This window comes from Phragmites australis, chromosome 11, assembly GCF_958298935.1.
Source record: "Phragmites australis chromosome 11, lpPhrAust1.1, whole genome shotgun sequence".
NCBI lineage: Eukaryota > Viridiplantae > Streptophyta > Magnoliopsida > Poales > Poaceae > Phragmites > Phragmites australis.
The window spans coordinates 31,461,732-31,487,406 of NC_084931.1; the positions used below are offsets into that span (position 1 = coordinate 31,461,732).

A 25,675-nucleotide genomic window follows, 5' to 3' on the forward strand; every position below is an offset into this window, starting at 1 on the left:
TGAGCGACAAACTAGCTGATGGTGGTAACCTGCAGCTGCTGCTCTACGGCGGCGCTCCGAAGCTAAGCTGGCGCACCAGCAAGACGACGGCCTTGGCCCACCGCCGGATTTCATCCTTGACCTTGTCAGGCTCGACGTCCTTGAGACGGCCGGCGTTCGGCTCTGACACGAGACGGTTGAAGCTGGCAATGCGTGCCGACTTCAGCAGAACGCCGGCGATGGCTGGGGGTTCTATGCCCGCGTCGCCGGTCGACATTGGCTACTGTACGATACTCCGATCTGCCGCGCTGCCGATAGGAAAACGAGTTGGTTTTGGTTAGCTCTTATACTCGCGGGAATCTGATTTCTGTTTCTTCAGGTTTCGCTTGCAAGCCATCGTTCGTCCTCTAGGTTTTCCAAACTAACGTGGCCATTCTTGCTTCACATACGGAGGTTTACCAGCAATAGCTAAGCAAGCTACGAATGGCACGGCCACTCTGGGCTGCAGATTTCAGTCAGTAGGCCACTCGAACAACATGGACAGCATACTCAGAAAATCAGAACGAAGCATCAGACTATCAGCAACAAGAGTAAGACTACCTGTTGGGAGCGAAAGCTCGGACGAAATCAAAAGCAACGAAATCATGACAAGTGCCCACAAAAGCAGCAATCATCGAGTGCCAACCAATTTGTAATTATGGAATGACATGCAGCAGCTTAACATGGTTGCTCTAATATTAACGAGTCTCACTTCCAAGTCTCAAAACTGTTGGAACAAAGGTAATTCGCTGGGAGCATGACCAACAACAGGCCCTTAACATAAACACAAAGCTTAATGCACTTTACAGCTTAGTTGGCTGCCTATTCTTCTTCTTGACACCAGACTTGGCAACCTGGAGGCTGCGGTACACTGAGCTCAGCCTAGCAAGAGCTGGCTTGGTCAGATCAGGCCTGTAGTAGTTGTCACTAACCTGGAGGGCATACAGAAATCTCGTTAGAACATTTAGCGATCATTCAGGACCAACAAAGATAAGTTAAAGAATTGGCAATCCAGAAATAGAGTAAAGAAACTGAAGCACTAAGTATTATTACTATTTCTTCGAAAGGTACATGCAAAAAGAGAAAAGTAGTCCGCAGGTTCAGCTCAGAAGCCAAGCGTATCGCTATATTTCATTGAAGAACCAGTTGATCAGTTGGTCTTCTTACATGTTATGGCTCATCACAGCAACACCTTGGATCAGCAATGAAACCCAAATAGATAAAAGTAAAAGAAATTACCTAACAAGAACAACCCTCAGATAATATCATACAACTAAACTCAACAATTAACTATCCTTCAAAGCAAAGGCATATCCACTGATGTAACTATCGGTGGTAGAGTAGAGCTATGAAAGCTCCGCATAAGAGCCAGGGAGTTTCAAGCCTATCTATAGCAGCAACAAGGCATTTTCACATAGTACAGGAAAACAATATCGAAGCTCAGAAGCCAAGCCTATCTATAGCAGCAACAAGGCATTTTCACGTAGTACAGGAAAACAATATCGAAGCTCAGAAGCCAAGCGTATCAGCTATATTTCATGGAAGAACCAATTGATCGGTTGGTCTTCTTACATGTTATGGCTCATCACAGCAACAAATTACAAGGAGTACTTCACGAAAACAATATCCAATGCACAAAGTAAAGAACTATGCATTATCGCAGCAAGCATAACAAAGCAGTATCAAATGATGGTAGAGACAAGAAACAAGCATTTATGTATCATCTTGTGCTAATACCTGGTTCTTCACAGCCTTGGCCATCTTGCGGAATTCCTTGCGCATCACAGACTTGTGGTAGAGCTTTGCAGGAGCGTTCTGCTTCTTGGCCTTGGTTGTAGAGAGGACCACAGCTGTGTCCTTTCCACCTGCTGGCTGGATCGTCGCAGTCTTCTTGTTCGCCAAGCCTAACAAACCACAACAGCCCACACAAGTCAGCACTATTTTATGTTTATCAAAGACTACATATGGTGATGTGTAGGCACCAAAGATCAGAAACGGTGCAAGAAGCAGCTATCGACCAGAGTGCTTGTAGGAGTGGACGTTGTAGAGGTTGTTTGGCTCCTTGGTGAACTGCACCTTGGCATTGCCGTTGCCGAACTGCTTCACCAGGAAGGAGTTGTTCTTCCTCACAATCTGCCAGATCAGATCCCCTGAAACCGTCGCCATTTCCCTTCGTCTACACACCAATTCAACGACCTACTGTAAGATTCCGTAGCTAAAGAATGGTAACAGGAAACACGCAAGAGCAAAACGAATCATCAGGGCATAAAAAGAGAGCTACAACTTCTCGCGTCAGGGGAATTTTTCATCAATATTCCAAACCTTGGCTAGTCCTACGTTCTACGGTGGTAATAGATCTAACTGATAGAACAAATTGCACTGCAATCAAATTTAACATAAAACAAATGTAAACTAAGATGCAAGGAGGCTACGACGACCTATCAAAGACCAAACCACTGGCACGAAGCCTCGAAATCTTTCACCCGGATCATACAAATACTCCGAAGAGCGGTATACTTGGCACGGAGCGAACCACTACAGCAGCAGCAAATCGAACTACCCAAACTTAATCAGATATAGAGCGGGGGGGGCAGCCGCTATTGAAGCTAACAGGCCGTCGTGTAACACGAGAGGGAGATATCTACTCACCGGTGATGCAGATGCAGCGGCGTCGCCTGGCTCTGCTCCGGTGTTCAGGTGGCGGCTGCAGAAGGCCGGGTGGCTTGGAGCCCCGATTGTTTTATACCGGGGCGTGCTCGTAAACCCTAGATTTGGCGAGCGCATCCTGGGCTCTGTTGGGCCGAGCTCTCTCTACGGGCCCAAAACAGCCCATGAGGTGGTCAACCGACCCGGTCCATGCAGTCCCACCGCTCCACAGGCCTAAACACGTGACCATCCTCACGGCACCGTGGCCCGGGAGCCTCGTCCCATTTTCCACTCTTAATATTAGCAATCACACGTGATATCAATAATATTTTGACAGACATCAAAAATATTATGATAGATATCTACATACGTGAAATTAATAATATTACGACACACGTCAAAAATTCACAGGAAAAATAATACAAAATAAAAAGCTGAAAACGCACTCATATAGATGAAAGAAAATAATGATGTATTAATATTTTTAATATTGATAGAGAAGAATACAGAAGACTAACTTTAATAGTAAATTATTGTTTGAATTTACCATAATTCATTCATTTATTTTATAGTAGTATAGATATAAATATATCCGTAATTGACGGGGCAGAACGACGGCCGAACCGCCGAAGTCGGAGGCGTCAAGTGGGGGGGGGGGGCGGTTGCCGCGGAGGGCAGAGACGTCGCCGGTGTCGCGTGACGGAGGGCAGCTACACAATTTGTTGGGGGTGCATTTAGGTGCGGTACATAAGCGATCAAAAAACGACAGGCAGGTGGCGCCGCGAGCCTGCGGCGCTACTAAAAGTCAACTTCGGACGATCAACTATGGTAAAGACATGTCCGGAATGACCTTTTATCCACTTCTTGAGTAGAGTAGCTGAAAGCTAAAACAGTCACATTGCAGTATGTTCAAAACTGAGTTGAGGTACAATGGTTATTTCGCCGATCTCACCAGGATACTGTGCTTTTTCCACACTGTGCTTGAAAGAAAATGTGGGATACCCTAACCATCTAGTGTTCTAGGCTGTCAGAGCCTTTCAATCTGGATGCCACAAAACATGGGGAAGAAAATGTGGGATCACATTGAGAAGTGAAAAGATGCAAGTTCACTCCTTTTTCTTGCCGGTGACACCTGCAACCACCTGGAAGAAGTGCCCAAAGACAAGGAGTTACACGTTTCGTCAACCATTTTAAATAGCTCATATAAGTAACAGGCTAACAGTGTTTACACGAGATGGTACTACTTCGGCATCATTGTTCAAACGTATGGAACCTCGAAATGGCAGGTGAACTATAGCAAGTCCTCAAGATTGACAACAAAATTATGCGATTATGAAACACAACTTAAAACAGATACCGTGCGCAACTCAATATGAGCTACCAGTAATTCTAAAAACTGGTATTCTTTTAGCCAAGTTGACTTGGAGTATCTAAATAGGAAGTTCATTTGGTAAGGCTTGGATGGTGTAAATAAACATTCTGAACTGGCAAATCATAAGAAATTTAATGGAAACAATGCTAATTGTTTATGAAATTGAACCAGAACACGTAAGACAACCCAAAAATGGAGGAAATCACATACATCATTTAGAGCAGGTGGAGGAACTTTTTCCGCAGTCTCCCAAGAATCCAATATTGGCCGTACAACTGCTGGAAGGAAGAGACCTGAAATTTCAAATTGTACAGTCAGCTGAAATTATTTGGCAGAAGGATGGTCAATGGCAGGGTGCTAGCCCTTCTGTCAATCAATAATTCCGTAGGATCATGCAGCCCAGTCAGAAAATCTTAGGAATCAAGTTAGCTCTAGTGTGTTTTCATGGGAAAAAATTGGTCTACTTTCTTTCTGAAATGTCAAACTACATAAGAACAGTTTGGTTCATGACCATAGCAGGGCCACCACTCAAATTGCAATGTTCTATCTTCTATGGCTAATAGAAATTTAAAATGGGGCTTGGTACAGAAGGTGCTTTCAATTTGATCACTTTTGAGCTGAAATTTTCTGGGAAGAAAATAGAAGGGAGAAGAATGAGCACCTAGAGCTTGTCAGGCTCCACAATAAGTTTTAACTACAGTGGTTGCAAGCAAAATCCATCCAGTTGCCACACAAAAATGTCAACCTGAGATGCACTAGTTGTTTAGTTGAGTACGATCAATCAGGGCTATTTTGATGTCATGAACAATACAGGCACATTGCGCTCCAAAACATGCTTATCAATTAGAGATAACTATGCTCAACTAAGTAACTTCAATGAAAGAGCAGTATAAGTAACAGCAACCAAGTCTTGTGCTCTTGAAAAGGGAAGAGGGGCAATACTGTTACTTAATCAAACTTGATATCAAGGTATTGTGTAGAATCCATTCAGGAAATCAAGTCCTAGTACAATGGTATAAAAAGGTTGAGTTCGAATGAATGCACCCAACTTTGTCTACCAGACAACTCCAAATGTGACTCCAGGTTTCATAGAAAATAAACACACGTCTCCACTCCGAGAATACGTCTTGAGAAATGCTATTCCTTCTATTTCCAAGGAAATGAATCCGCATGGAATTTAGCTAAGTCACTGTCCCACACCACATAGGAATTCATATGCCATGTGGTCTAAACACTCTGCATGAAACAGCTTATTTCTACAGGCCACGTTGATAGAAAAATGTTTTGAGTCACCCTAACCCATTGGTACAGATTCAGATCTTTTTTGGAACATCATTCAAGTTCACAACAGACAGCCTGATGCTAGCTACATGCCTACATCCATTAGAAAAGCAAGAATTTTATTTCAAATACAGTTCCAAAGGAAGGGGGAAATCCAGGAACTACTATATTTTAGCAAGAGATCAGAGGACCCCTCAGTAGCCCTCACCTATGCCAATGAAATGCAGCGCATGAAATCTTTTCAGACGAATAGGCTAAAATAGAGTTGTTCTAACCAAAAGGGTGAAAAGGCAAAGGAAATGCCTAGTGTGCATACAAGCACACATTGGGCTGGAACCGGTTTGGCGGTGTTACTAATTGTGTCCTCAATTACAGGGAAGCTACTCAACTGTCTTTTCTTCTAGAAAACTATAGCTTATGAGTTATGAAGCTAGCTGAATCATGTGTTATAGGCAGCGCTACCAAACAGGACTAGCGATTCGCAATTAAGCCTTATACACCCCAAATGCTACGGATTTGGAATCCTGGATCTAACGAATTGTGTGTCCATGGGGAGGTCGTCAGACCCAGCCAACCGAGTAGAAATCAATCAATCCCTAGTCCTACCACACCTAGCTTAACGGAGCCACCCCAGACCAACCCAAGGTACACCAAGAGCAAGCGATCCCGCGTTCCCCATGCGACGCGTACACGTGTATCCACTAGGGTTTGGGCTAGAGAGGAGGAGCGAGGGCGCGTACCGAATCCGGCGATGAGGCAGGAGGCGGCGACGACAGGCTCCTTCACCACGAAGATCTTGAGCTTCTCCATCACGCCCATCGCTGCCGCTTCTGCTCCTCTCCGCTCTCGCGTTCCTTCCTTGCCGTCGTCGCTGGAGAGGAGCCAGTGGAATGGTGGTGGTGCTCTGCGATCTGTGGTCGTGGGCCCATGTCCTCTCCCTAGGATTCCACCTCGGCCCGTTTACTGCTAGGCCCACGGTCACCTTTGACTGGGCTGAGGCCCAAATCGGGCGGAATTGAGGTTGCGCCTTCCTGGGAAAGAAATGGCTAATTGGTTGCTGGTAATGGAGGAACCTTTGAATGGGCGAGGACCAAATCTAATAGATACGTATAATCTTACAGAAAATATGTTTTGTTATTAATATATACTGTTTTAGTTTGATCTAGTGAATATAAATACATATTCGTAGTCTAATCTATTAAACGTAGACTTTTATATCTATTTATACAGACGAGTTTACTTGTCAGTGTCATAAAATCACTTTAATATAAGCAAACAATTGCAATCTCAATTATTATATCCGCTTATACGATTTTAAATTCGATCAAACGAAAATTCAATTCAACTCATACAGATAAATACAATTAATCAAATACTATTTTTATTAACAAATATAACTTTCCCTAATCTATATATACGATCAATACAAATAAGATCCATATCAACAACTAATGGCACCCAAAGCGCACATAGCATATCCAGCGTCGGTCGTGGGAATATCCTCTCACGCGCGGGAATATTTCCTCGCTTGTCTTGCACCGCACGGCCACCCTTCCTCTCCTCTCTTCTTCACCTTCCCTCCTGCTCGATGCACATGGATACACCTCTCTCTCTCTCTCTCTCTCTCTCTCTCTCTCCATCGAAGCCGTGCGTCGCCGCGGACGCGTCCGTCGCCGGGAGAGCAACCGTCCACCACGATTGCCAGGTTAGTCCCCCGCGCTGTCCCGCGCCTGAGACATCAATTCTGGTTTACTTTCTGTGCGATGGTGTTTGCATGAGTGGTCGCTGGTCGTCTGCCCTGTTTCGTGCTTGTGTCCTCTGCACTCTTCGTGATGGGTTCGTACCGCAGCGCACCCTGATACAACCAGCAACGCACTTGCGCGTATAGATAGTTCGGAGCTGGCATGTCATTCTTTGTATGTTTGGTCATGTCGCCTGACGCCTTAAACACATCATCTAGACCAACTATTTCTCGGTTGCAGTCATTCAGAAATCAGAATTCAGAGTCAGACCTTGGAAAAATGGAAGCAGAGCAGCAGCTCGACCTGTGTAAGGCACTAAGGCCATCGAGCTGCAATTCATTCAGACGAGAGACCTCCGCGAAGAAATGGTTAGGGCCGCGTAGGACGGCGGGGGCCGAGAGGCGTGGCCGCGGCGAGAGGCGGAGATTATGGTCCGAGATAACAGACCCGTTCTTCCTGCTTCCGAGCGGTCAGCCCGCGCTGCGGGCCCTACATGTCATAGGAGCTAAATATGGCCATGAAACTAATCCGCCACTAACACCTGTGAGCCGTCTGGCCGGAGACACGAGAGACCGCGGAGGTGCATTTGCATATTGGATAATTGGCCCCTTTTTAACTATGTATTGCCATCCTGAGCAGTGACGGAGCTTAAGCTCGGCTAACCTGGGCTGTACCCCCTATTTGGGCCAAAAACAAATTAGCACTAGGTATGCAGTCCACGTCGGTATACATAGGACTCTATTTTAGAGCTATTTCTATTATGATCTATTAAATCTCATTTGAATATGTATTTTGAATCCAGTTATGAGAAATGTCAGATGTACGGCTCTTTAATGGCTAGGCTATAAATTGTACTGTAGGTTAGTATTATGGTTTATCACTTGAATATTTTTAAATTTTCTTTTTCTTTGACACCCTTGAAATTTTGGTCAAGCTCCGTCACTGATCCTGAGTCCTGACCAGATCGAGGAGAATAACCACGATCCATCTACATCCTGGCCGTTAATCTTGTGGCATACGACGCGAAATTCGATTCTGCGATTCTGAAACTGACGTTGTTTGCACTTTTACACTAGCAGTTGTAGGTCTGCAGCATAGCATTGGCGCAAACACTGCTTACGCACACTATATGACATGCAGGAAAGGAGATATTCAGAGACTCCACACGGATATGAAGCAGCGAAGAATCGATTTATGATGATCTCAGTATGATACAGGAGAATGGTGACAGCACCGGCGCAGCATGTGGCCGTGAAATAGATACAGGTTACAGAGACTCTTACAGGTACATACAACAACCGTGCCTTGCGACACTTCTGTCCAGGCGCGCATTATGTTCGTAAATGTTCTTTGTGTAGTATTATTCTGCTAAGAGCAGGCGTTCTATCAAAAAAGTTTCACATTTTTTGGAGATGCTGTTCTAAAATCATCTCCGGGGTACTGGGGAGAAGTATCATCTCAACTCCCCCATGGTTTTGACGATAATTTACATGTCTTTGTTTCTGCAAGATGAGAAGTACAGTAAGTGCAATGCCACATCAGAAATAAAGAATTTCCTTAGCAGATTCCGCAAGAGGACATAGTATTTTCTTACCTTATGACTCAATTGCTGCAACCCTTACTGGCTTCATTACTCTTACAATGTTCCTCATGTGCTCAAACCCCATCACTATCACCCCTATGAGATAAAGAAAGCTTAGTTGCAGCTTGCTAAGCAAGTTATATACGGCTACGGCGGCAATTGCACCTTCATCTGTTCGCATCATGACCGTAATAGGTCTCGCAGAAATAAGTGCTCCGGTCTCTGATGAGGATGCAGTGTGAGAGATGTGCTCTGGAACATAAGCATTGAAGAGAAACTGGGGATATTCAGCCTTGTTAAGCTTACCTGATGCATTCTCTGGCTGGGACGACCACTCTTCAGGTTTCATCGCTGATTTGGTGGCCTTTATCAAATCCATAAGTGCATTGTTCACCTGGAATTCATAAAGGTTGCATGAGCTTTGCTGCGTTTTCGTTTAAATTGTCAGAGCAAGGTGGAAAGTGAAAATCAGCAAATACAATGAGATGAAATAAGCCTGAGAACTGTGGAGAAGATAACTGTGTCAATGGCACAGTATGCTGGTTGGTTTGCTCTCCACTTATCTTTCTATGAAGATATCTGCTCTGTCAAATGTACGTTCTTAAAGTGCATGTAGTATGTACATTATTGTCCAAACATGCTTCTGCTAACTAACCACAGGTTGAGTACCACAGTAAGGGATTCCCCTACTGTTTCCCTAAAAAAAACCACAGGTTGAGTATGAGAAGGTCTAGTTATTTAGTAGGATCAGTGTAGTTTGCAACTCAACATCGTTGCTTTGATCCATTGTTGGAAAACTCATAGAAGCCTAGGATTAAGGGTCATTGTCAAATATCGTAGTTGCTTGTTTCTTATTACTAGGCATTTTTGCTGAGCACATGATGAGACACATAACCCAATACTTGAGGTAATATAGTTTCAAATCTGATTTTGGATAACCTCTTAGATCTTAAAATTCTGTTTTTCTCTACTAAAACTAGTAATGAAAAACCATTCTCTTCGAAAGTAACATATTCTATTGCATGTTTTAGGTGATGAATGACGCTTTCAGATAACTGTAACGTCTGATGCCATGTTAGTTCGGTCAGCAATTATTTGCACAAGCTGCAATGGAAGATTCTCATTTAATCTTTCTTCCTAGTTTGGTTAGACAAAAGTAGCAAATTTGCTAGCTCATTTGTCAGTGAGAATGATGATTGCAGAGAGACACAACTTCTAATATCGTCTTCGTTGGTCAGCTATCTTGGGATTGTTTTCCCCAGTGTGCAGCAGCTTAAGGCCTTAAGCAACTAAGAAGAGTAATTAATCATATCGATGTCCTTCATAATATTTCAGTGGCATAAGTTATGTTACCAAAGTTCGCACTTTACCTCGTCTGGTCGTTCATGGCTCACAAGATGTGCACCATGAAGTTCTACCATTCTAGCAGCAGGAAGAAGCCTTTCCCCAAGACGCCTTGCATGACACAATTGTGCAATAATATCATACCTGCATTACGTTTGATGTAAGTCACATGAAAAGGATGCATACTATTCTCCGAGGATGGGGTTATCCACTGTTACCAAAACTAACCTTCCGTGAATGACTGAAATTAGAAAGCCAGCAGAACGTATCATATCTAATTCTTTAGTAGTCATTTTGTGAGTCCAGCATGCATTAACTTGCCCTTCAAAACCACAGTTAGATTGCATCCCTGACGATGATATGCCCTTAACATATTCCTGAAAGCAACATACAGTACAGATGAACCTTCCATGAATAAGTTATATGTATGTTATCTTCATTTCAGCCAACCTAAAGATTCAGGGACCGTGCAGTTTGTACATATCAATATGCTCATATTCTAAAGAGGGGATGCAAAACAAACTGCCAAATTCACAACAAAGAAGCCCTAGTAAAAAACGACATAATCCCATGGTTTGAGACAATTCACAGAATTCTCGTATGACCTCCTTAACAGAACAACACCAGTCAAGCATTCAGTGTGTATAAGCAACACACACCATTAAAAAGACCAATATCAATGTTTCATGTGAGTATGTGACACATGCCGATCTAGCAGATACACCATCATCAACAGAATCTATTATCTTAATATTTAAAGAGAAAAAGGAGTCACTACGTTCGCTTTTAAGGTCACGAAATTACCACGTTAATTGGAAAAAAGAAAAGTATATAGACCACTCATTATTATGAACATCTAACGGTCTATATTAAACCAAAAGTCCATATCAAATACGATTAATAAATAGCTATATTCGAAATTAAAAATTATAAAAAATTAGCAGTTAGATTTCTATACGGTTTGGGAAGCAAAATGTTTAAATAAAGAGTCCAAATAAAATAAAATAATAATTGAAATTAAGGTTAGAATAGAAAAAATAAGGATCCATATCAAATATAGTCTTAGAAAAAATCAAATATCTAAATAAAGAGTCTATGTAAAATACAATTAATCAAATATTATAGTGATAAAATATTACAACGAAACTAACCGCGCTATTAGCATTGGTCACATTGCTAGTTTGTTACAAAGCATCACCCAAAAAGTAGTGACATTACTCACTTGATAGAGGATCATTCTCCTTGTGCACGACCCAACACTCTCCTCAAGGTATTCCTGCATGGGCGCATTGGTAGATCAATACATGTAAACACTGAAGCAGTAAATCCACATAAAAAACTAAATTTATATTAATCGGGGAATGATAATGATTGCATTGTCAGTTCCTCACCTTTGTATAATGGGTTTCCAGGTCCACGAGAGCTCTTTGCTCTGGAGTCTTTGCCCTTAAGAAACGGTATGCAAGAGACAGCATCTGCCCGTCTACCTGCAAAAGCAGAAACAGAAACTAGTGTCACGAACAGGAGAAAATTAAAATTGGTGTCTCTTGCAGCATGTCCCCTGTATCTCGCAACATTAGACTCTTTTCAGTTCCCAAACATATAGGACGATATCAACATTCCAGTACCTTTGGGAAGCACTGAAAACCGCCTCCGGTGACATTAAGCAATGCCAGTGAGCTCAACCTGTGAGGCGCCATCGCTGCTAGCTTGCAAGAAATCATCGCGCCTGCTTGCAGGGAGCGACATGGTCAATGCCTAAAGATTACAACATTGGGAAGCAAAACAAGGTCTCGAATTGGAAGACACAGCTCATGTAGGACTACGAACCCATGGAGTGGCCAAAGACGTGGGCTTTCTTCCATCCCAAATGATCCATCAAGGCCAACGCGTCCCTGGCCATGATTGCCGTCCTGCCACAGATGAGAGAACGCGTTTCAAATGGTCAGTACCACCGCCCATTTTGATTTTTCCCACACATAAGCTTGTGATGGAAGATATTCCCCCTCTTTCTTCCCCATCACACATTTTCTCGTGAAAGCAATTGTGGCAGGAAACGAGTAAAATGTGGAGTTATTCTCATCGAAAGCTACGTGCAGCAGGGCAGCAGCTCCTATCGTCCACCAGATCCCCACCAAGGGAAGCTGACGATCTTATCTACCGAACCGAAACGCCCCTTCCGATCGTTGAAACCATTGCAACCGGCGGGGATTTGGATCTGTCGGGGAAGAGGATGGGGAACGGAAACTCACGAGTAGTAGGATTTGTGCGGCGGCACGGAGCTGCGGCCTACGCCGCGGTTGTCGAAGCAGCAGACCTCGAGTCCGTCGCCGCCGGCCTCCTCGTTCGGCAGCGGGGCCTCGTCGTCGGCCGGCTCCAGCGACCCGGTCAGCCCCTTTATCTGCGGGCCCCACGAGTCGTGCGTCCCCGCCAATCCTTCGATTCAGACCCAAACCAAACACCAAACCGTTTCTCAGCGAAAAAAAGTGGAAGGGAAAAAAACTAATTTTCACATGACAAATGGCTTCTTCTTCTTCTTCTCAGGTTGAGAGAGAGATTGGCGTACCGATGATGAGGAGCACCTTGGTGGCGCCGTGGCCGTAGCGGCGGTAGAAGAGCCGAACGCCCTCCCACTTTTCGCCGTTCTGGTACCTGTCCACCTCGCAGTAAGGCATTGCTGCTCGCCGGCGACTCTCCCTCCTGATTTAGCTAGCTTCTCGTTATCGCGGCGCGCGATTGGCCTGACCGTTTGAGGAATGGGTGTGCGTTGGGTCGGGCAGAGGTGAAATGCGCAGAGAAAAAAATGAGGGGCTGGGAGCGGAGCTTCGGAGGAAGGGGCCGGTTATTTTATAGGAGGCCGTCGTCGGAACGGGCGCGAGGAAGGTGGAGCGGGGTCGGGAAGACGAAAACACGTGGACGGATGGGCGGATGGATATGAGCGGGACGTATATACGTCGGCGCGTCGCCGTCTGCTGAGTCAAACGGGATGCGCTCCAGGATAAATTATGCGGTTGAGGTCCACATTTTTTCATGATCGCCAATACTGCCGCCGATTCTAAATATAAGTTCATTTAGTTTTGTTTTAAATCAAAACTTTTTAGCTTTGATAATCAATGGCTAAAAAATCATACATATTAGTAATATAAGTTGATGTTACTAGATTTATTATCAAAATTATTTTAATCATATATAACTCATTATATTTAAAATAATATGATTTTTAAATATTACTAGTCAGAACGTTATATTAAATATCGTGACGATGTTCTAATAGCTTATATTTAAAATCGGATGAAGTATTAACTGTGTTTGGAGTTGGACCGGATAATAAAGTACCTTTTCTTTTATGGGACTGCATGAATCGCCAGAAGCCATAAGGTCATTATCAGAGTCCTGTCATCCTGGAACAGAGGGAATCGGTTACATTGGACGGCCGACTTATGACGGTAATAAATGGTACATCAGGAGTTTGTATCAGAACAATTCATTAGGAATAAATTTTGTTAAGAAGAGGATAAAAGAAAACTACTAATCAGAACATGGGCAAAAGCAATGGCACAAGACCAATTCAAGTGGACTTTCTATATAATTTGACTTCTTTTTTTAGCAGATTGTAATTTTCTTTTTATTTTCTTTTTTTAAATGCCCATTGCAATCTTTTGCATTATAGGCTTATGCATGTCATGTGTCACCCTTCTTTTTCTCAGTTGTGCATGCCAGTCATTAGATTAGAAAAAGACGGTATGGATCAGGATCTTGTAGGCATCTTTCGGTGAAGGGTCTTATAAAATTTTCTTTTGGTGTTGAGCAACGCACATGAGGCGCGGCTCTGGTACCTGTCGACCTCACGATAAGGCATACTGATCCAAAATATTACTTCATTTATTTTTATTATAAGTCAAACCTTAAAATTTTAACCATCAATAGCTAAAAAAATTCATACAGATTGATAAGATAAGACTAATGTTACTTGATTCACCATAAAATTTACTTTAATAATATATAATTCTTTATATTTAAAATAATTTAATTTTCTAAATATTATCAGTAAAAATGTTATATTGTAGATCGTGTTCATATCTTAATAGACTTAAATAATCGAAGGAAGTATTTGTTACGTGCGGAGTTGGACCGAATAATGAAGCATTTTTTTGCTAGTCGTCATAAGCCCATTATCATGCTATGCGTGATGCTAGCGTTCTGAGAGTCCTGTCATACTTGAACATAGGGAATTAGTTACATTGGACAGTCGACTTGGCACGGTAATAAACGTTACATTAGGAGTATGTATCAGAGTAATTCATACAGGATAAGTTTTGTTAAAGAATATAGTTGTTAAGGTGTCACTATATCATCGCTATAGTGGCGATACAGTGAGAGTGCATCTAGACTCTCTAAGTGGGTTTTGGCTTATTGATGACAAAACGATTAAGGAACTAATATGTTTATCTAAGTTATGAACAGATTTAAGTATTAGTTGAGAAGACATGTGACGTTTAACGCCCGTCAAAACAAATGGAGAATCAACGAAGAGTACTCAATAGGATTTAAATTCTTTTATTTTTGAAATTGAGTCTAGGATAACCGCTCTATTAAGAGGGTTGCATTTGATTGCTTGGTTAGTGTCTCAATGCTCAAAATATCCCTTAGAACCAACTAGTTGAGAGACACACTCACCCACGGACACCGAGTTAGTTCTGCAAAAATTCACTGAGTCCGGATACTCCGGTGTTCACTGGATACTCCGGTACTCAGTGTTTAGTCCGGAGTCTCCGAGGTAGACTCCGGCAGAGAGTCTCGGTTCCGGTTTATTTTTATTGAAAAAACACCGGTAATTTATGGGTTATTAGACCGGAGTCTCCTTCGCCAGAGAGTCTCGGTTAAGTCTTTATTTTAATTGAAAAAGATCGGAGTCTCCGGTGTTCACTGGATACTCCGGTAAAAGGATAAGTTTCAACCGGAGTCTCCGAGAGAGATTCCGGTATGGGTGTCTTGGTTAGCTTTTAATCTTTTTGATAAAAAGACCAGAGTCTCCGGTGTTCACCGGATACTCCAGTACCTGGAGAGGCCGGAGGGTCCGGCTACTCTACGGACTTAGTTTTTTTGAAAGCCCGGTCAGGACCGGAGACTCTGGTGTTCACCGGAGACTCCGGTAACTTAACAGAATTATAACGGCTAGTTCTGACACGTTATGTAACTGTTCTGACGTCGTTTTTGGATTTAGGGCCGGATACTCCGGTGTTCACCGGATACTCCGGTCAGTTCTGAGAGAACAGTAACGACTAGTTTTTGAGAGAGGGCTATAAATTCTCCCACACCCCATGGCATTTAAGGCTTGCTGTTGCTGGTGAACTTTAGACTCCTTGAGCACTTTAAGAGCATTCAAAGACCCTCCAACCACCTCTAGTGCAAAGTTTGGAAAATTTAGAGAGTTTGTGTTTGGAGATGGTTTGAGTCACTTGAGCATTGAGTTCTTCCTCGAGCATTCGCTGCGATTATTTCTCTTGAAGCTTCGTGCTTCTAGACGGTAAGGCGTCGCCCATAGAGCACCCAAACTTGTGAAGTGCCACAGGAAGTTTGTAAACATCTTCGAATTGAGTAAGAAATTCTAGCTTGATCTTGGTGGTCGCTAGAAGAGGATAAGGTTGGAAAAGACCCGGCTCTTTGTGAACTCCTCAATGGAGACGTAGGCACATCTTTGTGAGGTGGCCGAACTCCGGGATAATCTCTTGCGTTCGTATTCGTGCAATTTGCTTTATTGTGTGAATTTGTGATTCTTCATATAAATTGCTCTAGTGATCATCTTGCTAGTGTTAAGTGTTATTTTAGCTCTGTGATATCCAGTAGACCTAGCTTCAACTATAGATTCTAGCTACTTGCTTTAATTCGTAGTTGTTCTAGATTTCCTGTATAGACCGGAGACTCCGGACTAGACTGGATACTCCGGATTAAACCGGAGTATTCGACCTTCACCGGAGTATCCGGCAGATTTAATCCGCTATTTTAGTTTTAATTTTCAGAAAAGCCTATTCACCCCCCCCCCCTCTAGGCACTTTCATATAGTGTCATGTCAGAAAATCCGTAGTCGTCACGCCGATGACATGGCTTCGGTGAGTATGACATTCGAGCGCAACAGGTGGCTGTCATCGTTGCCGCCATCGAGATGCTACCTACCCCCGCGGCCCTGCTTGGATCTACAATTCGGATCTCCTATGCCTCGCCTAGATCTCACTGTGACGCCATTATCGGTGAATCAGGAACCAAGGGTCTCCGGATCCCGAGGCTAGGCCAGCAGTTTGCCACGTAGCGCCCTCCCGTGGGGATCATTTTCGTAAGGTACGAGAAGACTAAGTCCCGGGAGGGGGTGCTCGGAACTATGAACAGTGGTCCCTGAGTACACGAGTTCCCCGATGATTTGCGAAGACCAAGTGCCGGGAAGAGAGTGCTCGGGGTCATGAACAGTGGCCCCCGAGCACCCAAGTACCCCAAGGACCCAAGGAAGGTAGTTCCGGGAGAGAGTGCTCGGGGCTGCGAACAGTGGCCCTCGAGCACTTGGTTCGCCGAGGATCCGAACAGTCAATTCCGGGAGAGAGTGCTCAGGGCCGTGAATAGTGGCCCCCGAGCACTCGGTTCCCCGAGGACCAAGAGGGGGCGTTTTCGGGAGAGAGTGCTCGGGAATGTGAACAGTGACCCCGAGCACTCGGTTCCCCGACGGCCCAAGAAGTCCTTCGTCGGTGGCCCCCACATGGGTCCAGCGGTGAGGTGTCAACCTGTGAAAGGCCCGATGCCGCATTTAAGAGGGCGCGTGGCCTGTCACCTCCAACTGCTCCTGCCACGCTCGGTGTCAGTCTCTGTCACCTCCTGGTAGAAGGGCGTGGAGATATTTAATGCACGGGTCCCATCCCGCGTCGTCCGGCGTGCCTTGGGATAGCATCGTAAAACCCAAGGCGCCCCGCCTGCCGCCCTGCTGTGATAGAGGAACAAGACCAGGCGGGCACGCCATGCCGCTCTGTGGCTGCTCGGTGGGTCCTCTCCACGGCGCCCGTTGCTAACGCTATCATGGCGACCGAGACCGGGCGGGAGGCGCGTTTTCAACCCCCCGTCACTTTGTGCAGCAGCCCATAATTACCGCTTTTCCATTTATGGCGTCTTGGAACTCGTACCCTCCCTTTCGGGGCATGCTACCGCTGGCGTGTATTTAAGAGAGCCGGCGGGCACGAACAGGGGGAGGAATTTTTAGGCTATCAGAGGACTCTCAGAGGCCATCAGAGAGACTCGGACACACAGTCTTAGAGGCTGAAGAATCCCGAGCGAAGACAGAAGAACACCTCAGTACAAGCACAAAAGCTGAGACCACCGAAGAACAAGGAGTCCGAAGCTCTAGGGTAGACAAACATTCTTATAAACAGCAACATTCCTGAGAGTCATTCTCAGGGCATTCATAGCATACACATAGGAGTAGGGTATTACGCTCAGTGTGGCCCAAACCTGTCTAAAAACCTTCAGTGCATTTACTGCATTCTGCATTCGATCATTCCATCCCACCTGCCATCGCATTTACACCCATTTATTTCTCCCGCAAACATATTCAGAATCATCCCCCCGATCGAATCTCAAAAAGTGGTCCCTCCGGATCCCTGCGATAGGAGTTCACCCTCCGACAGCCATCCACCCCCTCTCCGCCCGCTCCACTGTTTAGCGAGATCTCGTCAGTTGTTGTTCAATAAGATCTCATAGAGTTGTGGGTTGCCGTCCACCACCCCACCACTGCCGCCCTACAGCCTACGTTGCCCTAGCTCGCGCTCAAGGCTCAAGGCTTATGCGGGTCGACGAAGTTTGCCACAAGTGGTAGCTGATGACGTTTGTGCTCGTAAGGAAGAAGCATAGTGACTCGATGTTGGAATTGGGCTAGGCCAATAGTGCTACAGGAGGAAGCAAAGAAGAAAAGAGAAAGGAAGAAATTATGTAGTCTAACTTGGCCCACTAAAATTAAAGGTTCAATCAAGGTAACATTGTAAAACAAATCCGAAATAGGGAAACAAATTTAATTTTGAGCTATATTTATATTACTATTTGTCAATATAATTTCATACTTTCCTATATGATATATGTATTCGTCATATTAATATTTGTTTGATATCATCATGCTACATGCCCTAAAGTTATTAAGACAGTGAGTCACCACGGCTCGCCACATCTCCATCATGGTTAAGAAGAGGGCAAAAGAAAACTTCTAACCAGAACACGGGCAAAAGCAATGGCCCAAGACCGATTCAAGCGGATTTTCTATATATTTGTCCTCCTTTTTTAGCAGATTGCAATTTTATTTTCCTTTTTTCTTTTTGAAATGCCGGTTGCAATCTTGTCTTGTGCATTCTAGGCTTGTAGCAATGTCCCATCAGTCAGTTGGACCCGGACGGCCGGACCCAGTCCAGCTCCAGCCGCTGTTGAGCGACGCACACGCTGCATGTGATGCGCGTGCGCTTGCGTGCGTGAGCGAATCGGATGGCACGGGCACAATGCGCGCTGACGCGGCTGTCTGGTCGGGTCGAGCGTCGCCGCCCACGTACCGTCCCTGTCGTCCCCTGCAGCCTCACCTGGGGCCGGGCGGCCGCTCGGTGCCGACCCGTGAGCTCGGTGGCGGTGGTTGCTAGCTGCTGCCTGCTGCTTGCCACCGACCGGCACAGGTTAGTGAATTGGTGATCGATCAGCTCAGATGACGCGAACCACCGGCCGGGGAAGAGGATCCTGTGACTTTAAGAAATAAAGGGAATAGTAACTGTTACTTTAGACAGATAACAGCTGTTGGATTGAAAACGGATGGTTAAGAATAGAACAGTGTTTTATAAACAGTACTCGTGCTACAGTAAACCTACTATAGTAAAACCGTAAGTACTGTAACACGTCTCACAACTCACAGTACTCGGTACTGTTCACCCGTAACTTGACTTGTAGCGTCAGAGGATCCCGGCCGGATGATCGTTTTCGTTCCGTTCCCGTTTCCTTTTCGCAGTTTTTTTATGTGCGTCGTCGTGCTTTGCGTGTGGACTGTGGAGCGTCTCGGCGTCACGATCACCCACCGAATCGTGCTGCGTCTTCGTGGCGCCTCTTGCGTGGATGCATGGGTGCACGTCGGGATTCTTTTCAGACCACGGGACCGACCGGGAATGAAGGGATCCAAGTGTGTGCACAGGAAGAGACGAGAGAACTTGTATCATAGGCCGCAGTTCTTGTAGTAGTAGTTTTTTTTTAACAGAACTATCATGGACTGCAGTGTGTGTAAAAAAAGACTGTCAATGGATCCGAGTCGAGGTTCTTGATGCTATGATTGGGAAAGGCTTTTTTATGTGCAGGTGACACTATTTAGCCATCGTGCAGATGACATTATTCAGGTTTAATGTGCAATCCCGGCTAAATGTGCAGATGACACTATTCAGGATTAGTCATCGTGCAATCCTGGCTTCATTGTGCAGATGACATTATTCAGGATTACTGTGGAGATCCAGGCTAAATGTGCAGATGACACTATTCAGGATTAGTCATCGTGAAATCCCGGCTCTATTGTGCAGATGACACTATTTAGCATGCAAAACGGATGAATTTACAAAACCACATGATTTTTGGAGCTGTCAGGGCACCTCCACCCTTTGGTTGTGGTAAACTAAGTTAAGATATGTTTTTGTTCGTCTGTAACGAGTGAGTGACAATAATATTTATTTGGTTTGGTAATTTTAAGGTTGTATGCGCATGTTTATATATTGTAACTATAATCATAACTAATTAAAGTTGCATAGAAAATAGAGTTGATGTGTTTGTCTCTGAGTAAAAAAATTATACACGTCAGATGATCCGGCACTGAAGAAAATAAACTCGCCGAATGATTTGATGTTCATATACAATACACGTTGAAGCTTTTCAAAGAAGAAGCAAAAAATTAAAGTACATGTCGGATAACGTTGGGCATCAATGAACACTAGAGTTTTTCTTGCAGAGATGTTGCAAACTGATTTTAGTGGACTTGTATACGTTGGATAATTCAGCGCTGGGCAATGTGTACACCGATGCTTCGTTGGAGTTATTTTTCCAAAAGGGTGCAAAACGAGTTCCAGCAAGAATAGATACGCCAAATGGTCTGGCGATAGGCATGAATATACACTGGACTATTTTTTGCAAAGAGGATTTCACGCAGCCTAGTTTGCTTAGTTAAACATGTCGGATGTTCCGGCGCTCAGGAGGAGTGAACACCGTATCATCTAGCGTTCATGATTTTTCAGAGATGTGTCATTTCTGCAGGGATTTTGATTTCGACTAACTTGTGATGGAATTAAATGGTGTTGAAAGTACATATTTGCTTGTCTCATGATGTGTATGTGGTAGATGTAGCTTAGTGATCGATGGCGAGAAGATCGAGGCTAAGCGGGGAGCTTGGTGTCAGACAAACAAGGAAGCTGGGCGGAGTCAAAGGTGACCCCAACTGTACACGTGGAGTTCAAACAAAGCATGAAATGGAGGATGAAGATAGTGTGTTGACAAAGTCGAGCAAAAGAGATGTCGGTGCCAGTAACAAGGCGACATAAGGGATCGGGAGTGGAAGAGACTTGCCGGCGGTCAAGACCGCAAGACGGAATACATGTGTTGTCATCGGGGTGCTTGCATAAGGTGTATGCAAGTGGTTGTGAGTCATGCTTTGAGAAATGTGCAATGCGGTTTTCCGGTTTGACCGTAAAAACCGTGGGAGGATGGAGTGTATGTAGCATCATCGTGAAGCTTGCGTTGAGGCAAAGCAAAGTTATGAAGGCGCCACGACCATCCAATAAATAGAGAAAAATCCGAACAAAACTATCCTGGTGGAAGGTGGGAGTGCATTGTAAGTGAATAACAGTTTAGGGACAGGATTACTTAAAGGTTTAGGTAAGAGCTTCTGTGAGAAAAAATACTTTGTAATCTGCTAAAAGAGGGCGTTATTCTGAGCTTAATAAAGAGAGTATTTTTGCATATACTTGAGATTATCTCCTTCTAGTCTCCTGCTTTTGTATCTCATGTTTTTGTGCAAGTTCTTAGTGTTTTCTTGTGGATTTTCTTTTTCATAGAAAGCTGCTCGTTTTGGGTTGTGTAAGAGGTGTTCTTCTTGTTGCTAGAGGATTAATTATCTCATATGAGTTGGTCTTGAACCATTTCAACCCTCTAGATTCATCAACTTGAAGAATCCTTTCTTTTGATGGCTAGTTCTCTTGCGTTTAAGAGTTTTTTTTTTGTCAAGTTGTTTGATTCCTCACGCTATGACTCTTAATATGGCTTTAACCGGAATCTAGAATTCACATTCACCTAAGAGGAGTGTTGGTTTTGGAATTTTTGCAATTTACTCTTGTCTCTTTTTCTTCTGCATGTGATTTTAAGGTGTGTTGGGTTAAGGAATAGGAGAATACCATCAATTTTGAAAGAAATTTGTTAAGGTGTCTGTTCACCCCCCCCCCCTCTAGTTGTATATCTCGGTACTACAATTGATACCAGAGTTTGTTTGATCATTTATTGACTCTAACCAGTTTTGTGATTCATAGGCAACAATGGAGAGATATGAGAAGATTTCTCTCTTTGAAGGTCTGGACTTTTCGTACTAGAAGATGCGTATGGAGGCTTATCTCTTGAGCTAAGAAAGTGCAATATGGAAGATTGTGGACTCCAATTATGAGATCACTGCTGCTTGTACTACTCATGTCCAAATCGAATAATATGAAGCTAACAATAAGGCTAGAAATATATTTTTATTGTTCACGAGGCTGAGTCGTAATGAGTTTATCAAAGTTCAGCATCTCCGTACTACCCGTGAGATTTGGACTACTCTTAGTGTCTTCAATGAGGGCACTAACCAAGTCAAGACACAACGTCAGAGTACATACAATCAAAAATATCAAATATTTTTGCAAGGACTCGGAGAATTTTTGGATGCTATATTTTCTAGGTTTGATGGAAATATTAGCAACCTCAAATCAATGTTTTGACCTACTTTGATCATGAGAGGGCGATCAATCTTCCTTATGCTATTGATCATAGCATATGTGAAGCGAAGATCTCGAGCATTGAAGAGTCATCTAATTATGACACATTAATCTGTGATGAACTTTTCAGCAAGCTAAAATCCATCGAGATAGCCAAGGTGGCTAGAATAAGCCTAGGAAACCTCTGTATCAGAATATGACGTTGGTTTTAAGACCTAGTGGTGGTACTCCTGCTAGAGTTGACTTTTCTTGTGCTAATTCTTCACACAGTGGTTTTATTTTGCCTTTCTTGGTTTATATCACAGAGGAGCAGGTGATCACACTTGATGATGAGGATCTTACTTTGATCGTCAAGAATTTCACCCACTTCTACAATAACAGAAAAGATCAAAGGAGAGGTAGCCCTCGGGCTTGTTATGATTGTGGTGATACCACTCATTTCAAGACTGATTTTCCAAAGCTCAAGAAGAAGGAAGATCGCTGCTACGACCATGACAAGTACAAGAAGAACAATAAGCCATTCTTCAAGAACCGCAATAAGCTGGCCAAGAAGGTGGCCAAGGCGGCATCTCGAGCTTTCATGGTGGCGCTTAGCGATGTTGACACTTCCTCAAGCGAGAATGAGTGCTCAGAGGAGGAAGAGCTATACATAAAGAACAACAAGAAGAATAAGGACTTTATCGGTCTTTGCTTCATGGCGAACGACAACGACAGCGACCTCGAGCTTGATTCTTCTGAGGTATCACCTTCCTATTATCAGCTTTATGTTCAGATTGATACCTTGAATGATACACTTATTAGCCATGATAGATCGCTTAAGAGAGTGGTTTGAGAAGTAAAGGAACTCAAGTCTAAGATAGAATATTCATTTTATGAGCTTGAGTTGCTTAGGTCTAGGATCAGGGATGAGGAGTGTAATAGTTGCATTGTGGTTATGAATGAGCTTGCTGAGCTTTACACTTTACATGTTCAAGTCACCAGTCGGCTTGAGACTGTTAAGAAGAAGCTTCTTAAGGAGGAGTCTGGACCTACTCTTTCAGGTGCTTGCAAGAAATGCTTTTTGCTCTCAAAGGATCTTGATGTGAAAGACAAACACATAAAGGAGCTAGAGTCTAGATTGAAGAGTGTTGAGTGTTTTGAGGATGTGCAGTCAAATTATTCCATCTGCATCGTCCTTAAAGACAAGCTCAGCTAGGCTAGAGGGTAAGTGAAAAAGCTCATGACCGAGAATGAGTATCTCCTTTCTCTTGTGGAGAAATGCTCAGAAGGCAAGGGCAAGATAAACTTGATTTTGACCAAGACCAAAATATACGCAGATAAGACATGTTTAGCTTTAGGGTTAAATTTTGAGAGGGTGATTTACAATGGAGATGATAATACTATTTTTACCACACCTACTATCCTTGAGGCCTAGAAAACCAAGACCAATACTCCACTACAATCCACAAAGAAGAAACCCATATCATAGCTCATAAAGAAGAAATTCACTCCACAACCCAAAAAAGCTCTACAATCAAAGATGAAAGCTCATATGAGAGACTCCAGAGTGACTGACAGTCCAGTTTTGAAAGACACTACCACTGCACATACTTCCAGAAAGATGGTCACTTTATTGGATTTTGCTTTTGTCGTAGGGGAGATGAGCGGCTGAAGGGATCGGTGACATTCTAAGAGGAGGGTAAATTATGATACTTAGAATTATTTTGGCCTCAATAACAATACAAATAAACTTATATTAAATTGTATCCAAAATTACTCTAGATTTATCTAGTGTGTCTACTCTACCGATCAAAACGTTTGCAACCTCGCTTGAGGAAGTGCCCTCAAATTGCAAGAATATAAAGTTGGTCTTGAACCATCTCAACCTTCTAGATCCATTAACTTGAAGAATCAATTCTTCCGACGACTAGTTCTCTTGCGTCTATGAGTTTTTCGTCAAGTTGTTTGATTTCTTATGCTATGACTTTTAATGTGATCTTAAATAGAATCTAGAGTTCACATTCATTTAAGAGGAGTGTTGGTTTTGAAATTTTTATAATTTGCTCTTGTCTTTCTTAAGGTGATTTTAGGTGTATTGGGTTAAGGAATATGAGAAAAACATCAATTAATTTTTTTTAAGATGTCTATTTAACTGCCTAGTGGTATATCACGATACTACAGATGGAAAAGACTTGCCAACTGTAACACCATCTTAAACTAAGTGTGTGCTTGTGTCTAATACTGTAAAGCATAGAAACACGCAGCGCTTGGAGTAGCAACAAGTTCATTTACTGGTACATCCTGGACGCGAAAAAAAAAAGTGGGAGAAAGAGAGAGGGAAATCCTGATCCACGAGTTATAAAAAACAATAGAGTATTCTTGCACAACGACAAAAAGAAAAAAGAAGGAGATATCCAATCCGGAAACGTCTACGAGAGGGGGGAAACGGTCGACCAGACACAAACACGCATTATTGTCTCCATTCCTACTCCGATCAAAATTTCTTCCATCCATACTCTTCATGACGATTTCTCTAGTTTCCATAGAGTCTGGCACGAACGTACATGGAAGGTGGAAGAAGTGCAAATTGATGAACCTAAAAACACCGATTTTTTTAATTTTAATTAATTACATTAGTTTATTTGAAAATTTACTAAATTTAAAAAGAATATGGTTATTAGTCGAACTAAAAAATAGGTGAGTATCCTAATTCATTAATTTCAGTATCCTAGTTCACCAATTTATATCCCTAGTCGGCGGGAAGCCTCTTGTACCGTAGCAGTTCGGCAACACCTCGATTAGGATTTGGTTCGGAGGCACGTCCATCCACGGGCTCATGATGATGAGACCTAAAGCGACAGGCCATCTCTTCCTAAACCACACACGCTTTTAACCGGGCTAGGCTAACCAAATCCAGCTCTAATCACGGCCAATGCTCTACTTAAATGCAGCTCTAATCATGCAGGACCGGTGTGGTTTAGGAGGCTGGCTAGGAGCTTAGTCACGGTCTAGATGAGCATAGCCCACCGTCATGTACAACGACCAGGTACTCGAAGAAAGGCTGAAGCCGTCTCGTTTGACCGTGTCCTGTGATGATGCCTATCTTTGCTGAATAAAAGTACCAATTTGAGGACATTCTTTGGCTGGAATCAGAGTTAAGGTCAGAGAAATTGTAAACAAACAATGGTTGCTGCTGGTAATAGGAGCTTCTGACTGGGCAACGCTCCTAGAAAGTCTCAGAGAAGGGAAGCAAAATGGCAACAGGAAAGCAAGGTTACGGTACAGTTCCGTCTCAGAGAAGGGAAGCAAAATGGCAGCAGGAAAGCAAGGTTACGGTACAGTTCCGATTCCCCGTGCTTCGCCTGGCAGCCGAAAGAAGCCACACTCACAAGTCGCACAGTTCTCAAATTGGAGTGTTCTTTCTGAATTTGTGGATGCAGGCCCATCTCAGGCTAATGAGGTGGGGGCATGATAATGTTTGCCAAATAGCCTGTAATTTGTAAGGCGGGCTCGTACTCAAAGAAAAATCAACCATGCTCATTTAAAAGAAATACGTATTGAAATTCCAAGCCTGCATGAGAACCGGAGAGCCCATTTCATTCAAGATTTTACAAGAGGACAACAGCTACATAATAATGTATTTTACTTGTCTGAATAACTCAACTGAATGGCCTTAGTATTTTGTACCCTTCACATGACTAAGGCAGCCACACCA

The 25,675-nt window shown here is 43.6% G+C and overlaps 3 protein-coding genes and 2 non-coding genes across 7 annotated transcripts; all 5 read right to left on the bottom strand.

Moving 5' to 3' along the window:
- Positions 1–651: 651 nt before the first annotated feature.
- LOC133884761 (large ribosomal subunit protein eL28z-like) lies at positions 652–2,826 on the bottom strand. Its single transcript, XM_062324308.1, has 4 exons — positions 2,668–2,826; positions 2,037–2,194; positions 1,756–1,922; positions 652–950 (listed from the first exon to the last, which is right to left on the bottom strand). Exons 2-4 carry the CDS (start codon positions 2,182–2,184, stop codon positions 822–824), a joined length of 444 nt encoding a protein of 147 aa, XP_062180292.1. The 5' UTR covers positions 2,185–2,194; positions 2,668–2,826; the 3' UTR covers positions 652–821.
- LOC133885978 (small nucleolar RNA R24) lies at positions 1,119–1,208 on the bottom strand. The gene has a single exon (XR_009903307.1). It is a non-coding gene; the product is annotated as a small nucleolar RNA R24 (small nucleolar RNA).
- Positions 1,523–1,613, bottom strand: LOC133885966 (small nucleolar RNA R24). Its single transcript, XR_009903296.1, has one exon. It is a non-coding gene; the product is annotated as a small nucleolar RNA R24 (small nucleolar RNA).
- A 716-nt stretch (positions 2,827–3,542) lies between the features above and the next one.
- Positions 3,543–6,228, bottom strand: LOC133884762 (uncharacterized). Its single transcript, XM_062324309.1, has 3 exons — positions 6,058–6,228; positions 4,247–4,329; positions 3,543–3,806 (listed from the first exon to the last, which is right to left on the bottom strand). Exons 1-3 carry the CDS (start codon positions 6,134–6,136, stop codon positions 3,771–3,773), a joined length of 198 nt encoding a protein of 65 aa, XP_062180293.1. The 5' UTR covers positions 6,137–6,228; the 3' UTR covers positions 3,543–3,770.
- Positions 6,229–8,653: 2,425 nt separating this feature from the next.
- Positions 8,654–12,876, bottom strand: LOC133884764 (uncharacterized). 3 transcript variants are annotated; one of them, XM_062324311.1, is made up of 11 exons: positions 12,552–12,875; positions 12,238–12,421; positions 11,816–11,898; positions 11,614–11,714; positions 11,377–11,472; positions 11,208–11,261; positions 10,214–10,362; positions 10,012–10,129; positions 8,948–9,035; positions 8,807–8,863; positions 8,654–8,737 (listed from the first exon to the last, which is right to left on the bottom strand). In XM_062324311.1, the coding sequence occupies exons 1-11, from the start codon at positions 12,658–12,660 to the stop codon at positions 8,655–8,657; spliced, it is 1,122 nt and encodes a 373-aa protein (XP_062180295.1). In that variant the 5' UTR covers positions 12,661–12,875; the 3' UTR covers position 8,654. The 3 variants fall into 3 exon arrangements, with proteins under 3 accessions (XP_062180295.1, XP_062180296.1, XP_062180294.1); XM_062324312.1 differs by lacking the exon at positions 8,807–8,863 and having other exon boundaries at positions 12,552–12,876; XM_062324310.1 differs by having other exon boundaries at positions 8,654–8,863; positions 12,552–12,873.
- Between the last annotated feature and the right edge of the window lie 12,799 nt (positions 12,877–25,675).

Bases quoted from the DNA above. Each gene is read 5' to 3' on its own strand.
- LOC133884762 (XM_062324309.1), bottom strand. From the start codon at position 6,136: ATGGGCGTGATGGAGAAGCTCAAGATCTTCGTGGTGAAGGAGCCTGTC. The intron at 4,330-6,057 runs GTACGCGCCCTC...TTGAAATTTCAG, and splicing joins CTGCCTCATCGCCGGATTCG to GTCTCTTCCTTCCAGCAGTT. The intron at 3,807-4,246 runs GTATGTGATTTC...CACTTCTTCCAG, and splicing joins CTCCACCTGCTCTAAATGAT to GTGGTTGCAGGTGTCACCGG.
- LOC133884764 (XM_062324310.1), bottom strand. From the start codon at position 12,660: ATGCCTTACTGCGAGGTGGACAGGTACCAGAACGGCGAAAAGTGGGAG. The intron at 11,899-12,237 runs GTGAGTTTCCGT...CATCTGTGGCAG, and splicing joins CCGCACAAATCCTACTACTC to GACGGCAATCATGGCCAGGG. The intron at 10,363-11,207 runs GTGAGTAATGTC...TGTTGCTTTCAG, and splicing joins GGAGAATGATCCTCTATCAA to GAATATGTTAAGGGCATATC.
- LOC133884761 (XM_062324308.1), bottom strand. From the start codon at position 2,184: ATGGCGACGGTTTCAGGGGATCTGATCTGGCAGATTGTGAGGAAGAAC. The intron at 1,923-2,036 runs GTCGATAGCTGC...GTGGTTTGTTAG, and splicing joins CCACTCCTACAAGCACTCTG to GCTTGGCGAACAAGAAGACT. The intron at 951-1,755 runs GTATTAGCACAA...TATGCCCTCCAG, and splicing joins CCAAGGCTGTGAAGAACCAG to GTTAGTGACAACTACTACAG.